General features: G+C 40.0%; 1 protein-coding gene across 3 annotated transcripts in view; it reads left to right on the top strand.

Moving 5' to 3' along the window:
• The first annotated feature begins 347 nt into the window (after positions 1-347).
• The window catches only part of LOC136874112 (beta-1,3-galactosyltransferase 1), a 93,864-nt gene continuing 76,391 nt past the window's right edge, over positions 348-17,820 (top strand). The window contains exons 1-2 of one of the 3 annotated variants that reach the window (XR_010860237.2): positions 348-622; positions 7,988-8,247. Coding sequence is in view for 1 of the 3 variants with exons in the window: in XM_068227661.1 (XP_068083762.1) it covers positions 8,422-8,427 (6 nt within the window). In the remaining 2 variants the exon portion in view is untranslated. Of the gene's footprint in view, positions 623-7,987; positions 8,248-8,330; positions 8,428-17,820 lie in introns of those variants that run through there. The other 2 variants (XM_067147662.2, XM_068227661.1) reach the window with 2 other exon arrangements.

Raw genomic sequence — 17,820 nt, 5'->3', positions numbered from 1 at the left:
CACTTGTCCTGTTTCTGTACGGGATCGGATATCAACTGAAATGAATCTTCGTAGCGAGTTTTTCGACTGGATGCCCTTCCTGACGACAAACTCGTCAGAGGAGTACCAATTTAACAAAAGTCCACGGAGTAAATACTTTTCCTGTCATATTATTTCTCCTCTGTATCTCCAAAATGTTAATAGAACATCTGTGGCGCAGACACTTTCTATGCTATGAACATGAACGCAGGACGGTGTTTCTTTTTTTTTTTAGAGTGCACCAACTTTAGCCACTTGTTATATCTTGACGTGATAATAGATTACTATACTGGATATTTCAATATATAGGTATTTAGATGATACTCTCATGGAGGATAAATATGTTTCTATATTCAGTTCAGTATCGAGTATATCATCTAGTAATATTGTTGATAAATTTGTCCTCGTGTAGAAGTTTTAGGTTGTCATTGTTGGCCCTAATGCACAAGACTATATAGGGTCAAGTCATGGGGTAACTGCGAGATGTCTGGAGCAGTTTGTCTTTTAATTAAAAATTTATTTGTAATCGTTGTTGCTTGATAATCTGCCTGATATATGTCGCCCAGAAATGTAGAGTGTATTTCAACAGTATGCCGATATAGACGTGAGTAATATGTACTTCTTACGGTGATGTCATCATGAAAGTCCTTGACATAGTAAATGACAGCTTTTACCTTGTGTCAGTTTTGTCACAATTGTTCGTGTTGATATCATGGTTATCATATTTGTAATTCGAACTTACCTTACGTAAACTTTCAAGATTGTTGTGATCATGTGTCATTTCCTTGCACATTTCCAATTTTGTTGCACATTATAATGTGTGTTGAACGAATTCAGAATGACTCTCCTCCGAGTGTTTCTCGTGTGTCGTAATTTGCAATTATCGTCGTTCGTCAATAGGAATCCTGGTAAGGAATATGGGAGGATTAATTTCAGTACGTACATTTGACATAACGGTTGCCTTGACACATGTACCGGTGTGAAGCCGTTTTTCTGTTGTTTTGTTCCATAAGATCTTACTAAAGGTGTTTTGTTTTGTTATTGCCTGTTCCAATTTTTAAATGATGACTTTTGAAACCGTGTGAATGATACATTAATTTTTGCGAATGTATAATGTAATTTTAAAGGTTATGTAATATATCGGATAAAATTAGAGCCTATATCATTTAGTGCTGTTCATTGTACCGGGTTTTATTAGTTACCCTTTTCTTCCACATGTAGAATATTTGGCGATTGAACTTAAACTGAGATCGCATTTCCTTTCCTTGTTGTTTTGTAATCAACTTAAACCAAAATCTCATTTCTTTTTGTGAGTTTGCAATCAGTGGATAACTTATATAGAGAAAGAATACTGGCATTTACCCAAAACTCTTTCATTTCTTTTTCTTTACTTTTATTTTCTGATGGGAATGGTTGAAGTCCTTTAATCAGCTAGGATTTGTTTGTTTTTATTAGAGTCTATATAGTATGTATGTTGAGTATTCAGCCCAAAGGCTGGTTTGATCCTCAACAGCTCCACCATCAGCTGTCATAGATGGCCTAGGTAACACTGAAGAGGCGTGAGGAGTGAGGTAGTTTCCCGTTGCTTTCCTCGCTGAGCCAGAAGTTGCCATCACATGTCAGTCTGCCAAGCCCACTGAAATGCACGCATAAACCTACACTATGAGCGACATTTTCACACCATTCATAAGAGGGACTGGCTGCATAAGGAATGGTATTTCTAGCATCACTCATACCTCGGTCACTTTCATGTTGTCAAAGCCAAGGGTGAGACTGAGACAGGTTAATGAAAGTAACAATATTGTTTTATTAAAGAGAAATGTGCACATTGTGCATGGGGTAATAAAGTATTCCTTAGAAAATTCAGTTAATATCAATAGCCTTTTAATGCACATGACAGCATGGTACATATTTCATCCCTTTTCTCACGATTTACAAATACATTCAGGTGTGGGCAAATGGAACACTTCAGTTATGCAAATCGTATGGTGGAATCCATGTAGCGCAAAGTGGGTGACTGTGTATCTCAGGTCGTAGTTAATACCTTTCCATTCTGCTGAAGTCATTGCCACAATGGAATAGAAATTGATTAGGATCTACATCTTCAAGTTCTTGAAGCAGCTCAGTGTACTGCCTTGCAGTATCCTGAAGTATCCCGTTTGATCATTAGATCCCGATCTTGGTTATGCTGTCTATTTTCACTTGGTTGGTGTATAACATGTCCTTGATAAGTGGTGTTCTGTACCATCATTTCTGTAAGCTTCTTAACCAGGGTGTTCCTGTTAATCCAGGTACAAGATTTTGTGAAGTCTATGAAGAGTTTTAGGGAGTCCTGGATTTTGTCTTGAAGAGTGTGAACTCCAAAGCAATGCTTATTTAGGCATTAGGGTCATTGAGTCACCTTTCCCTTTGTGCAACATTTTTATTTGTAATCTTTATAAGAGTTAAAAAATTCTGCTTTCTCATAAGCATTTATTCATAAGTACAGTCCACATTTCTGGAAGTATCGTTGCTGCCTCCTTAAGGTTTTCATTTACCCCCTGTGGGTGGGGGACGCAGATGAAGAAAATACCCATGGTATCCCCTGCCTGTCGTAAGAGGCGACCAAGAGGTGATTGAATTAGAACCATGAAACTGCTTGTTCTTAGTACCATCATGTGGGGAAAACCATGGCTCGCCTTTACTTTAGAGTAGTACCGCTATGTAAGGTACACAATAGGTTTGTAATTAGTAGCAATAGTGGGTGGGTCACTATGGGTGTACAGTACCCGTAATTGGTATCACTAGGCCTATATGTTGAACACCACGGGTTTACGTTGCCTGTGATTAATACCATTGTGAGAAACACCACGGGTCTGGGTGTTGCCTGTGATTAGTAGCACTATATGAGCGACACCGTGGGTCTGTGTTGCCTGTGATTAGTATCCACTATGTGAGGAACACCACGGGAATATCAGCAGCCGTGATTAGTACACTTAGGTGACGAACATCGTGGGTTTGTGTTACCCATGAGTGGTGCCATTATGTGAGAAACATCATAGGTCTGAGTTACCTGTGCGACGTACAATACTTGTGAGTTGTACCATAATGTGTGGAACACCATGAGTCTACGCTACTTTTGATTAGTACCACAAGATGACAAATACCATGGTTCTACTTCACTAGCGATGTCTGTGTCTGTTGGGTATTCAGCCCGAAGGCTGGTTTGATCCTCCACAGTTCCACCGAAAGCCATCAATAGATAGCTTAGGGGTCACTGAAGAGGCGTACTAGGGAAATGGGGAGTGAGGTAGTTTCCCGTTGCTTTCCTCACCAAGCCAGTAGTTGCTAATGCATATCAGCCTGCCAAGCCCACTGAAATGCATGCACCAACCGACCCTATGAGCGATATTTTCACACTATTCATAACAGGAACTGACTGCATAAGGAATGTTATTACTAACATCGCTCATACCTTGGTCACTTTCATATTGTCAAAGCCAAGGATGAGACTGAGACAGGTCAGTGAAAGTAACTAATTGCTCTAGCCCATACCAGAAGACAAAAATGCAGTGTAAACACTATATCTCGCCAGCAGGGACCTTCAGTAGCGATAAATACCATTATGAGGGGCCGTTGACCTGGATTTTGGAACCCTTTAGACAACATGCATCCTCGATTCAGGATTGTGCTTTAGAAGCAGTTCCTTGGTCAGTAATAATATTGTTTATGATAGTTTCTAGGAAGGTGGGGCATTGCAGGTTGGATCCACTGATCGTTTTAAATTCATATCCATTCTTCATCACGTTTAAAAAGAAAAAATTATTATGGTCAGTGGATGATTTTGAACTCTTAAAAGTGTCATTACATTTTGGTTCATTTGGTACCATTAGGGGCCAATGACTTAGATGTTAGGCCCCTTTAAACAGTAAGCATCAGCATCATCGAGGTTTTCATTTTATATTGAATTTAGTCCATCTGCTTTCCTGTCTTTTGATTTATTGATATTAGGTGTACAGTTTTGATATAGTTTGGTCACTGTATATTGCGAGTGTGATTGGAGAAATTTTAAAATTTATTATTATGTATTTCATGTCAAGTCCCATCTATTGACTAATGTTGTTGATGAATTTTAGGGCATGAAGCAAGTTGATCATGCAGTTAGGTTCACATAGCAGGAGCTTGACTTCTGGAGATGGTGGGTTCAAATTCCACCATAGCCAGTCCTAAAGATACTCTAGTTTTCTGTGGTTTCCCATTTTTGCACCAACCAATTGTTGGGGCACCTTAATTGAGGCCACACTGCTAACTACCCAATCCTGGCCCTTTTCTAACCTTGTTTTGCAGAAAACCTTAGTTAAACTACTAGAAAAAAAGTTAAAGGCAGAAAATTTGGTTACTGTAAAGAAGCCGACCATGGCCAGTTCACGTGTAGGCACTCTGAAATCTGTTAGATATATTAATTAGGTTAGAAGGGAGGAGTATAGGTGCGAAAATACTTTGTTTTTGTACAGTTACCTGATATACAACATTTATCTAATTTTGATGGGAACCTACTGCTGTCACATAATATGTATATTTTTTTGTTTTTGGTTAAAAAGTAATATACAATCCACCTCAACACCTAATATACAGGTTATCGATCCAGTTCATGCTGAATCTCCAAATAAGTCATTACAGGCTGTACTATCAAATTGTAAGGACAGTACAAGAATTTTAAGACGAGTTCCAAAAGGGGCGAGATTTATAACTGCAGATAGACTAATCACAGTTGATTGATAGATGTATTTCCCAGAACTCTTTGGAACGCTGGCAGGATCTGATGCTTTTTGCATACATTGCTCTTCGTGTCCCTGAGAAATCTAATGGAAGGGCTACTTCGCTAGTTTCTAAAATAAAGGAAAATATACAAGAATTCCAACCACCACAACCTGTGGCTAAAAAGAACACTGCGCCTTCTAAAGTTCGTTGTATAGAAAACAAAGTAGCAGATGGGGATATTCGAGGAGCGGTTAGGATTCTTTCATCAGAAAGTGGGATAGCAGAATGCACCCATACCATCTTCGAATCCTTGTTAGATAAACACCCTCTGCCATCACGCCCATTGTCGTTTCCCGATCCCCCTGATCTTAGTGACAATTATCTCACCGTGACACCGGAATTGGTGCTTGAAGGAATAAAGACGTTCCCTAGCGGTTCTGCTTCGGGAATTGATGGTATCTGTCCTCAACATCTCAAAGATCTTACCTCTAAATCAGCTGGAGATGCTGGGAGAAGACCTCCAATCCATCACAAAATTATGCATTTTCACTTTAAGAGGGCAACTCAGTTCTGAATTGTGCCCAAACTTTTATGGGGCCGTATTAATTGCCCTTCAGAGACCTGACGGAGGCGTTCGACCTATTGCTATTAGGAACACCTTCGAAGGCTGGTTGCTAAATTATCTTGCATGGCAGTAAAAGGGACCATTAGCCAGTATCTCAATCCCCACCTACTTGGCTTTGGTATTCCAAAGGGATGTGAAACCATTATCCATTCTGCACGAACTTTCCTACATTTAAATGCTACATCAAATAAAATCTTAGTAAAAATTGACTTCAGAAGTGCATTTAACACCATTGACAGATATTCCATGTTACATGCAGTACAAGATAGAATTCCTGAACTTTGTGCTTTCCTGTGGCAAGCGTATAGATACCTTTCTAACTTGTATTTCAGGCATATTATTTTGTCACAGTGTGGGATACAGCAAGATGATCCAACAGGACCTTTACTTTTTAGCCTTACACTCCAGCCTGTCATCACAGACTTGAACAGTCCTCTTATTTTATTTGGATAATGGAACCATCGGCGGTGATCCTAATGCGGTTCTTATGGATCTAAGGAAAATTATCACTGGGTGTAAAAACATTGGTTTGGAAGTTAATCCGCATAAATGTGAAATCTACTTCTGTTCCGCGAGAGATGAGACAACAGTTTCTGCATTTCAAGACATTGTTCCCGGTATTCACGTTACAACAAATTCCAGTCTATCCTTGCTTGGATCACTGCTTACAGTTGAGGCTGTGGAGGAAATTGCAAAGCAAAAGCTAACAGAATTAATGAAGCTGTATTATGGTCTCTGAGCAATCAATTCTCACATGGCATACTTCTTGTTGAAGAACTGTATTTTTATTCCAAAATTTAATTACTTGCTGCGGACCACACCTCTATGGTTATTTCCTTTGTTTCTTGCTCAGACTGATGATTTGACAAGGAGTCGTCTCGAATGTCTACTAAATATACCATTTGAGGAAAATAACTGGACCCTGGCGTGTTTACCAATAAGATTTAGAGGCCTCGGAATTCGTAGATTAAGTGATATTTCCATTCCCGCTTTTCTTGGTTCCGTTCATGGAGTATCTGACTTTATCAATTCTGTGTTCTCTGATTACAGTGATAATGTTGAGATAGGCCATCTGGTTGACGCAAGAAATCACTGGAATATCATGACCAATAACTTGAGATCTCCAGCATCCCTGGACTCACAAAGAAGTTGGGATATGATAAATACCCGTTGAATTTTCGATTCTTTGATTTCGTCATGTCCAACAGAAATTGACCGAGCACGACATCTTGTTATCCAGGAGATGGAAGCAGGCTCATGGCTTAAGGCTTTTCCGTCACCCAATGTAGGCACACTTATGGATAACATGTCGTTTAACATCACAATCGGCTTACATCTCGGTTGCAAAATATGCCAGTCACATAAGTGCATATGTGGAGCGGAAGTCGACGTTTATGGCCGCCATGCTTTAAGTTGCCCTAAAAGTGCTGATGGTTATGAATTTCATGTTTTTGGTCCGTATTGAACAATATATAAGTAATAATAATAATAACTTAAATGTTTCCACCTTTTCAATACAATATATTCACAAAATTACAAAATTATACGGTACTAGTTTCGACCCATCTAGGGGTCATCATCAGCCGTATTGTCTTAGGATTTCGCCACAAATGATCTTTGCTCCAATACGGCTGATGATGACCCCTAGATGGGTCGAAACTAGTACCGTATAATTTTGTAATTTTGTGAATATATTGTATTGAAAAGGTGGAAACATTTAAGTTATTATTATTATTACTAAAAGTGCTGGTCGATTTTCAAGACACTGTTCAATTAATGACATTATCAAAAGAGCCTTTACATATATCAATGTCCCTTCTGTCCTAGAACAGAGTGGAATTAGTCGCACAGATGGAAAACGCCCTGATGGTCTGACTTTAGTCCCATGGAACAAAGGCAGATCTCTCCTGTGGGATACCACATGTGTGGATACATTAGCACCATCTCATTTACCTCACAATGGCAAGGCTGCTGGTTCTGCTGGGGAATTGGCCGTGCACAATGAAAGGGCGAAATACAGAGCAGTAACGGACAACTACATCTTCGTGGTATTCGCAGTCGAAACGATGGGGATGTGGTGTCAAGAGGCTAAAAGTCTGATTTCAGATATTGGCAAACAACTAAGACAGCAATCACTGGAGACTCCTCTTTAACAGAATTCCTGAGGCAGCGGATAGGAATTGCTATCCAGCGAGGAAATGCTGCCAGTGTTATGGGCACATTTCCTGATAACGCTCCAGTGGACGAAGTCTTTTATCTTACACCTTAGACTTTCGAGCTGGAGCAAATTTAAAGAAATGATTGTTGAAATATTATTTTGTATTTATAAAATTTGATTAGTTGGAATTTTCTGTATACTTCATTTACTTAGATGGATGTTAATTTGTTGAGCATGATCTGCATGTTCTTCTCATTGTCAACCAGAAGTACAATGTCTTTGGCAAATCCCTTTAGACTTAATGTAATTCCTTATATCTGTCTTAATCCATGTTTGTATTTTTTTAATGTTGGTTTGATGCTAATTGTCTTGTCCCATTTTCTTTTTCTAATTTCCCATTATATTTGTTTTAGCTGTGTTTATTTGTATCATTTTCTTCTTTTCAGGATCCCATGCCATACTTCCAAATCCTCTCCCATCTGGCTAGCTTGTCAACTGCCTGTGCCATCCCAAGGAATTTATATCACTAACAACTAAGCTTTTGTTTTATAATGTATAAAATGCACTATTCCAAGGTGATTAAAAATGTCATTGAAAAATGAGAACATTGTCACATTAATACAACTAGGTTACTCAAATTTTTTCACATTCATGTTATAAACTGTGCATTTACTTGCATGACTTGAAGGATGAATCTACATATCAATAATAGCCATGCGGCCAGTTCGCATTGTTTACTGCAAGCCCTATTCAGTTCTTGCTTTGAACGTTGAACAGAAAGGTGTATCTGTGTGATGTTAATATAAACATATTTGCATGATGCCTATGGGTTCAAGAGGGAAGACAATGGTTGAAGCTGCACTTCAGAATTTGCAATTATATGCTGGTAGGTATGTTTCATTACAACTATTGAAGTAAAAGACATGATAGCTACTCAAATGCAAAGAGGAGAATTCCACCTAATCAATACTTGTTTATTATTATTATTATTATTATTATTATTATTATTATTTAAAATACAGGACCGGTTTCGACCCTAGCGGGTCATCCTCAGCTGAACACTTACACATAACACATCGTGCAATTGCAAACATTACCATATCTAAAAAGGAATATCATGTGACGGTAACATGTCAGGTTGTACTCCTGAGTAGGGCATTCGTCAGAGTGGAAGTTAAGTATATATTATCATTTATCTATGCGACATGCGTGAATGCACATCTATGAGAAGTGAATATTCCTGAACTTAAATCTAAATTATAGGTATTCATAAAATAAAATCATATACATGAAACACTTTCATGCTTGTAAATGTTTGAGTTTATAGCTTGCATTGTTTCTTGATTCTTCAGTTTGACTACTATAATTAAGTCTTATTGTCCATAACTGTGCATTATATTAAAAACTCAATGGCTTGAATTGTGATATGTTACACTTTAAAATACCAATTTCTCGTTTAAAAGATTTTTGACATATGAATAGTAACACAGTAAAGGTTTCCACCTATTCAGTACTAATATGTATTTACAATGTTATAAATTACATGGAACTAGTTTCGACCCACCTAGGGGTCATCATCAGCCATATTAAAGCATACATAAGTTTTTGTCGAATCCTAAAACATGTTATTTTTAACTGTAATAATCATAGGATTTATAATTTATAAAGTGAAGTGTGGTAATGAGATGAGAAATGTTAGTATGGTACAGGTGAGTAGTAAATAATAATATATATACAAACAAGTTTTGGAACAAAGTACAAGTGGGGTGCTTAGAGTTGTAAAAATATAACCTCGTGGATGTCAGTGGTCCTTGTACTAAAGAATCAATGTAAAATAACACATATAAACATATATACAAGTATGTACAAAGTCTGGAGAGTAAAGAGTGATACTCTTTTTATGTCGAGTCGGCTTGACACTGATCACTTAAGCGGAGAAATTAGGCATTTGGTGTATTAAGGCTGTGTTGATCGGTTGCGTTGTTGATTGTTTGACGTGAAGTTATTTTTGAATTTCTGGTTGAGAAGAAGGTGGAAACTGCGCGTGGATATATTGATTCTCAGTTCTTAGCGGAAACCAAATTGGACCTGTTTAAATGGAGAAAGTCGCACACCATCAGCTATACTACATACACCGCAGCGCGAGGTAAGCGTCCTTTCACTTTATGTTAACCTTTTCCTATCTCCATTTTTTGTTTTTGTTTTTACCGACTTTCTCCATTTAAACAGGTCCAATTTGGTTTCCGCTAAGAACTGAGAATCAATATATCCACACGCAGTTTCCACCTTCTTCTCAACCAGAAATTCAAAAATAACTTCACGTCCAACAATCAACAATGCAACCGATAAACACAGCCTTAATACACCAAATGCCTAATTTCTCCGCTTAAGTGATCAGTGTCAAGCCGACTCGACATTAAAAGAGTATCACTCTTTACTCTCCAGACTTTGTACATACTTGTATATATGTTTATATGTGTTATTTTACATTGATTCTTTAGTACAAGGACCACTGACATCCACGAGGTTATATTTTTACAACTCTAAGCACCCCACTTGTACTTTGTTCCAAAACTTGTTTGTATATATATTATTATTTACTACTCACCTGTACCATACTAACATTTCTCATCTCATTACCACACTTCACTTTATAAATTATAAAACCTATGATTATTACAGTTAAAAATAACATGTTTTAGGATTCGACAAAAACTTATGTATGCTTTAATATGGCTGATGATGACCCCTAGGTGGGTCGAAACTAGTTCCATGTAATTTATAACATTGTAAATACATATTAGTACTGAATAGGTGGAAACCTTTACTGTGTTACTATTCATATGTCATTCTCAGTTCAGTACGGACCAACAACATGAAATTCATAACCCTTGATAAAAGATTTTTGTCACCATATGTACACGAAGGATAAGAAAAACTTTACATCTCTAAAAGGCAAAATATTGAAGTAATATAGATTCAGTTGAGGCTTGGACGGAAGTGTAGAGATTACAGCTTGCTGTGTATAAAATCCTGTTGTTTACATTAAGAGATGAATTATGATGTCCTGTGCCGTATTAAGTAAAGTTGTATGGCATTAAACCAGACCGATAATTTGTCGTGCATCATCATACAGCCAGCTTCACATCATGGAAAGGTGTTGACTATAAAATGAGCGGGTTCTCTCTATCCCAGATCATATTGCTCTGTGAATTGATATATCCACTTAAATGAATGCTTTGTCACTCTTCATTTAAAAAAACCCGCATGGAACAACAGCTCTGACAAATCTTGGCGTATCAAGTGACCACTGCTCAGTCCGAACGTCTGCAGATTACGAGGTGATGCATGGTCAGTGCGACAAACCCTCTCAGTTGTTATTCTTGATTTTCCAGACCGGAGTTGCCATCTTACTGTCAGACAGCTCCTCATTTGTAAATCACATGTGAGTGGACCTCGAGCCAACCTTCAGGACCAAGTAAAAATCCTTGACCTTGCCGGGAATAGAGTCTGGGGAATCCGGGTTAGAGGCAGGCCCACTGTCCCTAGACAGCAGGGCCAGGCACTATTCATTAACCAATTGCAGTTGCTAAATCTTACTCTTGAAATGAAATCTGTAGGTTGTACATTATGGAATGAACGAGTCCGGTGAGGTCGTGAATGTTTGTTTTTTTGTATTAGGTGCCGACGAATGAAATACCAGTTTCCTGAGCGACTCTCCTAAGCAACTTCTGTGGACTGACTTAAAGTATTCACAGTCAATGCAGTACCAGTTTCGACCTTCACAGAGGTCATCCTCAGCTGGTCATGATCCAAAGTTAACATATCATTTAAAAACATTACTAAATCTAATGAAGAAAGTCACATGATATGAGTGATATTAAAATATATAATGATATTGTGTGTCCTCTGGTTTAAAAAGCAAGCGTTGATATTTTATGACATGCATATGTTACTTAAAATTCTGGTATGCTGTTCGTGAGTAACAGATAATTTGTTAAAATAAAATTTTTACACTTTAAAATATTTATAGCATTCTTGAGGTACACTTTGGAGTTTAATTCATGTTGGTAAATCGTTGCATACATTCATGGATATGTTTGTACCAAGCATTCTAGAATATTCCAAGATATGGATGTGATCTTCTTCTTTTTTTGCATTTGTCCTGCCTGGTGGCAGGGTCCGTTGTGTGGATTCGTTGTCTCCATTTAATTCGGTCACGGGCTATGTCAGGATGTAGTCTTACAGCTTTCAGGTTGTTGTGCACTGTATCGATCCATCGCTGTCTTGGTCGTCCCTTGGGCCTCTTTCCAGCGACTTCCAGTGTATACGCTGACTTTGCCAGTGTATTGTCTTCTGCACGCAACACATGTCCAAACCAGCGCAGACGGTTTTCCTGCATTTTCTTCTGGATCGGTGCAACGCCAAAGCGTTGCCTAATATTGTCGTTTGAAATATGATCCAGTCTAGTGATGCCAGCTGTCCACCTAAGCATCTTTGTCTCCATGCCGCCTAGTCGACTTTCTACCTCCTTCGTGGCAGGCCAACACTCAGTGCCATAGAGAGCGACGCGACGGATAACAGTCCAGTAGATCTTAGATTTCAGATGGTCCTTCATCCGACGGTCGCAGGTGACGCCCGTTGTCATTCGCCACTTCAGCCAGGCTGCGTGTATCCTTGTTGACCTCATCAGTAAGTCTGCCATTGTCAGAGAGTGTGGAGCCAAGATATTTAAATTTCTCCACTCGTGGTAGATCTTCTCCATCAACGTGGATAGTTCCAACTTATCGAGCATCTAATACCATGTACTCTGTCTTCTTTTTGTTGAGGCGCAGGCCGTATTGTGCTAGTCGTTTGTTCCACTCTTCTGTTTGGCGCTGGAGATCAGATTTATTCTCAGCAGCCAACATGACATCAGCATAGAGATGTGCCCATGGTATTGGCTTGTGCAGGTCTGATGTAACAGTGTCCATCACAAGAATGAACAGCAGTGGTGATAAGGCAGACCCTTGATGTACTCCTACAGTGATGCGGAAATCATCGGACGCTCCTGCGGCAGCTTGAACATAACTCCTTGGCTCTACGTAGAGCATCTGTACCCACTTAACAAGGTGCTCTGGAATGCTATGTTCTCGTAGCGCTAACCAGATTAGGTCATGTGGCACCCGATCAAAGGCCTTCTAAAGATTCAGAAAAGCGAGGTGATGAGGCTTATGTTTTTCATGGTGTTTCTCAACTAACAGCCGTGCAGTGTGGATTGCATCTGTTGTGCCAGAATTTTACACGAATCCAGCTTGGTTCGTTGTAAGTTTGGCTATCTGGCAAATCCTTTTGTTGAGAATACGTTCGAAGATCTTCATCGCATGGCTCAGAAGTCTGATCGGGCGGTAATTAGAACAATCGGCAGGACTTCCCTTCTTCTTGAAGATTGGTACAGTAATGCTTTGTCGCCAATCTGATGGTATTTGACCTTCTTTGATGATCTGATTGAAAAGCTGTGCTAGCCATATTGCCGCATCCCACTGTTCAGAGCACCAGAACTCTGCCGGAAGATCATTGGGGCCGGTGGCTTTCCCTGGTTTCATCTCCTTCAGAACAGCCTGAACTTCCATGATGTCAATTTCCTTCACTGGGCCTTCAACAGCGGAGGTGGTTGGGATTGGTGAGTGGGGAAATTCTTCGGTTGAAAGTTTCTCAAAATAGCTCCGCCAGCGTTCTCGCGCTTTCTTCCATTCGACCAGCAGGTCACCTTTTTCATCATTGATGCCGTAAAAACGTTGGTTGTCTTCCGTTTTGCGGTGCCTCGATTTGAGTAGCCGGTAAATGTGCCGCTCGCCTTCACGTGTGTGAAGTTTTGCATATAGGCCCGCATATCGGTTTGCTTTTGTTACAGCAATGACCTACTTCGCCTCACTACGGGCTGTTTTGTAGGCATTCCAACGAGATGGTGTTTTATCTGAAAGAAACTCATGATACATTTGTTTCTTCTTCCGCACTGCATCTTTAACATCGCCATTCCAAAGCCACATGTTTTTGTCAATCCTACGTCGTCCTGGTTTAGTTGTTCCATGAAATAGAGCGTGCGGCTTCATGAACGGCGTCTTTCAGTTTAGTCCAGCTCTCTTCAACCGTGGTGATTGGTGGCACTGTAATTTTTGTAACAATGTCGGCCTCCTTCTCCTTGTAGCGCCACCATTTGATTCTTTTAGGCCCAATTCTGGGCAATTATTTGGCTCTTGGCAACTTCATCCGTAGCTTACAGATGACAGGTCAGTGTTGCATCGCGACAGTTTTGTAAGGAACAACTTTTGTATCTAGAACATCTTTGAAATTCCGTCATCTCACAAGGATGTAATCAATCTGAGTTGCATTGGAGCCACTGTAGTACGTGATTAGACGAGTATCACAGTTTTTGAACCAGGTGTTCGTGATGATCAGATCATGAGTTTCTGCATAATCAAGAATTCGTTGGCCGTCACTATTCTTCTCTCCATATCCATGTCCACCATGGGCAGTGTGGTCTTCTTTCCTCTGTCCAACATGTCCATTCAGATCACGGGCAACAATAAGGTAGTCTTCTGGTGGCACTTCAGCAGTCTTCTCATCAAGCAGTTCCCAGAAGGCATCTTTTGTTTCCGCGTCTAGGCCGGTTTGTGGAGCGTAGGCACTGAAAAAATGGACCCTCCTTCTATCCGCGACATATACGATTTTCATCAGTCGATCATCATAGTGTTGCACCTGAGAGACAGAACCATCAAATTTTGCGGATATAGTAATGCCAACACCGTTAGTTGTTCTTCACCGAGCTCGATAGCTGCAGTCGCTTAAGTGCGGCCAGTATCCAATATTTGGGAGATAGTAGGTTCGAACCCCACTGTCGGCAGCCCTGAAAATGGTTTTCCGTGGTTTCCCATTTTCACACCAAGCAAATGCTGGGGTTGTATCTTAATTAAGGCCGCTTACTTCCCACTCCTAGCCCTTTCCTGTCCCATTGTCGCCGTAAGACCTATCTGTGTCGGTGCGCCGTAAAACAACTAGCAAAAAAAAAAGTTCTTCGGGTTCCGTTGTATATGAGTTTGTATCCACACCCAATGTCACGTGACTTTTCTCCACTCCATCTTGTCTCCTGCACCGCGCAGATGTCTATATGCCTTCTTTCAAGTGCTGTGACCAATTCACTGCTACGACCCGACATAGTCCCTACGTTCAGTGATGCTATACAGAGTGTGAGGGCTCGCTTGTTTAGCCGTCGCCGCCCATGCGATGGTGTGCCTTGCATACTTTTCGTGCTGGCTGGGCCCTGCCAACACGCGTCGCTTTTAGCGGGGGACCCCCTAGCTGTGGTTCCGATTCCATGAGACAACATTTCCATAAAGATGTGACGGTATATTTTTACGGCCGGCTTGTCACGGAGCCTGTCGCCAAGCATTTTAGAGCTGCTGCCAGCAGGTAGTTAGGCTGCTCCTGACCTGGAGAACAGACGCCTTTTTTTAGCCGCTCCCCTGGAGAACAAACGCTACGTTCCTCTCTGCATTAACTCCGAGAAAGGTAGAGTGCCTCATCTGCCAACTACACCGTACCGATGGTCTCCATCTCTGCCGAAATTGCCATTAAGGACTTTGACACACTTCCATCACTGATGAAAGTTATTTCTAGTGTGGCCCGAAGACCACGAAAATACAACCAGGATTGTGAGTCCTGGAGGCAGCTTTTCCGCTCTCTCCGCCGTTGGGAATCTGAAACTCCTCTTCCGTCTTTGAGACCGTTGACCAGGTTTCACCTAGTAACCCTAGGCAGGGGCCCTTACAAGGTACTACCATCCAGAGCCAGATGGACCCAGGTTTTTTGAGGTGTTACTCCTCCCCCTCCTCATTCCCCATCACTTGCGAGATGGGGCCGCGAACTAGGGACCAGCAATGGTGGAGTTAAGATATGGATGTGATAAAAACTAGTAACACGTAGTACATTAAAATACGATGTTTTATAACATAAAATGTTCACAGTATTCTTGCAGTACACTTTGGAGTTATATTAATGTTGGTAAAGCATTGTGTACGTTCACAGATATGTTTGTATCAAGCATTCTAGAATGTTCGATAATGTGAATTGTTTATCTTGTGCGTTCATACAGTTGAGAATGTTGGATGATTTACATCGAAATATTGTGGTGTGTCATTAGTTTCTTTGATACTAATCTTGCTATAAGATATTGAATAGGTGCAGATGCTCCCTCCTTGTGGTTGTGTTGTTGGACATGCTAGTAATATAGTACTGTTGACTGGTCGATGTGTGCAGTTCGCACGACGTGCTCCCTAACTGCCTACAAGCTAACAGCTATGTGACCCAAACTGTGTAGACAACTCGCCCTGGAAATCCAGTATAAAAGTCTCCAAAATCTTCGTCTTCCACCATAGGATGAAGGTTGAGAGTATGCAGCAAACAACTGTGTAAGTGGCTTGTCCAGCATCTTTCTTTTCTATATCACTCCTTTTCCTTTGTACTGGTAAAAACTATGATAACAGCTGTTGCTGCACTGCCTCACAGGTTGCAGTCGATGACGAAGTTTCAGGAGGGACAGATACATGTGATGGCACTTACGATGGCTTTTCAGGACCTGATACTTGAGTACCATGTACATTTATGAGAACTACATTAACCAGTTGAATTTTTAAAATTATTATTATTTTGTACCTTCTAAGAAACCGTTTCCCTGTAATTGAGTTTTTGTCCACTTCAATCATATCGGGTCTTAAGCTCTCTGTCCATAATACGGCATGAAACACGAGGTGCAAAGTGGGAAGACTACGGGGAACAGTTTCAAGGAACTATGCTTCTGTATGCATCACCACCTGTAGCCTAATACAGAGCACTTTGAATAACTAAAGAAATCTGTAACTGGCCAGCAAGTAACAGGGTGGAACATAATACTTCTGGAACAGCTTACAATGATGGAATAGGATACAGTATCATGTTACGATATGTAACTCCCATCTCTAACATCTGTGTGGTTGTGTCTAGTTTACTTGTCCTAGATATTTGCCACCATAATCCTTCTACAGACAGATAAACTTTATCTTTCTAGGTCTAACGATACAGTTTGCTGTATATCAGATAGTGATCTATATCAGTAAAAATTCCCCAGAAAACCTGTGCATTCCTAATAGTTTTTTAAAATTCATAGTCGGTTATATACAGTAGCCTATTTAGTAATGATTGCAGTGAGGCAATTCTAGACCTAATTCTAGAACCACCAAATCTATCCAGGTCCTACGTTCATTTTCATGGCTAACAGAAACTATGTTGTATGCTTTTCCTTATAAACAATTCCATTCCGTAGCCTGGTAAGAACATCTTATAGTCCCCTATCTCTTCCTCGTTATCTCCACTTACCCAAACATCATTAACTCCTAATATATGCAGGTGCATCATCTTGATTTATCCACATTTTCCTTTTTTCCCATAAGCCCACTGATATCAATAGCATTTCATCAAATTCTGTTTTGTTTGCTGAGTAGTTTTCAAGGAGTCCCTGGCATGTTAAACAAAAGTGAGACTCCGTCTCTCCCATAGGTCCAAGGCTTGCTTTTGAGAGCATGAATAAAAAAATTATTTTAAGCAAGATTCTGGCCTTATTTGCAGAAAGTCACTGTGAGAATTTTCATTCTAATGGTTTAGGGAACACAGCAATTCCATAGCAAGTGTTATCTGGTGTCCTGACTCTCCAGAGTGCATTCTAGGCCACACAACTCACAATTCACAATCATCAATGATCTGCATTTAGGGCTGTCGCCCAGGTGGCAAATTCCCTATCAATTGTTTATCTAGTCTTTTCTTAAATTGTTTCAAAGAACTTGGAAATTTCACTGTATTCACAGTTTTCTGATTCAACATCTTTTTAGTTAAGTTATTGCATCAGTCGGCTTACTTACTCGCTGTCCACATACACCAGTGATCTCGTGATTCAGTTATTGAAATCTCGTGCAATGATGCGCCATACGAACTGAGAGAATACTTAGCGGTTCTTCCCAATAGAAAAGGGGTAATTTTGAGTGGTCAAGAGCATGACTCATAGTCGTAGGTTAGCCTAGAGAGCTGAGTTGAATTAATTGTTTAATGTCAATTAAGTTATAATACTAAGCTTCATTAAACTAATAAATAGAATAACCTAATAGCCTACCTACTTACTAGCTACTTTGGAATTATGTTTTGACTACCTTTTTAATACTGCAAATTAATCCAACTGTTACTTAAACCTTGTAAGAAGAGGACAGTGAATGCA

This window comes from Anabrus simplex, chromosome 5, assembly GCF_040414725.1.
Source record: "Anabrus simplex isolate iqAnaSimp1 chromosome 5, ASM4041472v1, whole genome shotgun sequence".
Lineage (NCBI taxonomy): Eukaryota > Metazoa > Arthropoda > Insecta > Orthoptera > Tettigoniidae > Anabrus > Anabrus simplex.
Note: the sequence above shows the minus strand (reverse complement) of the source record. Positions and strands in the feature narration are given on the sequence as shown.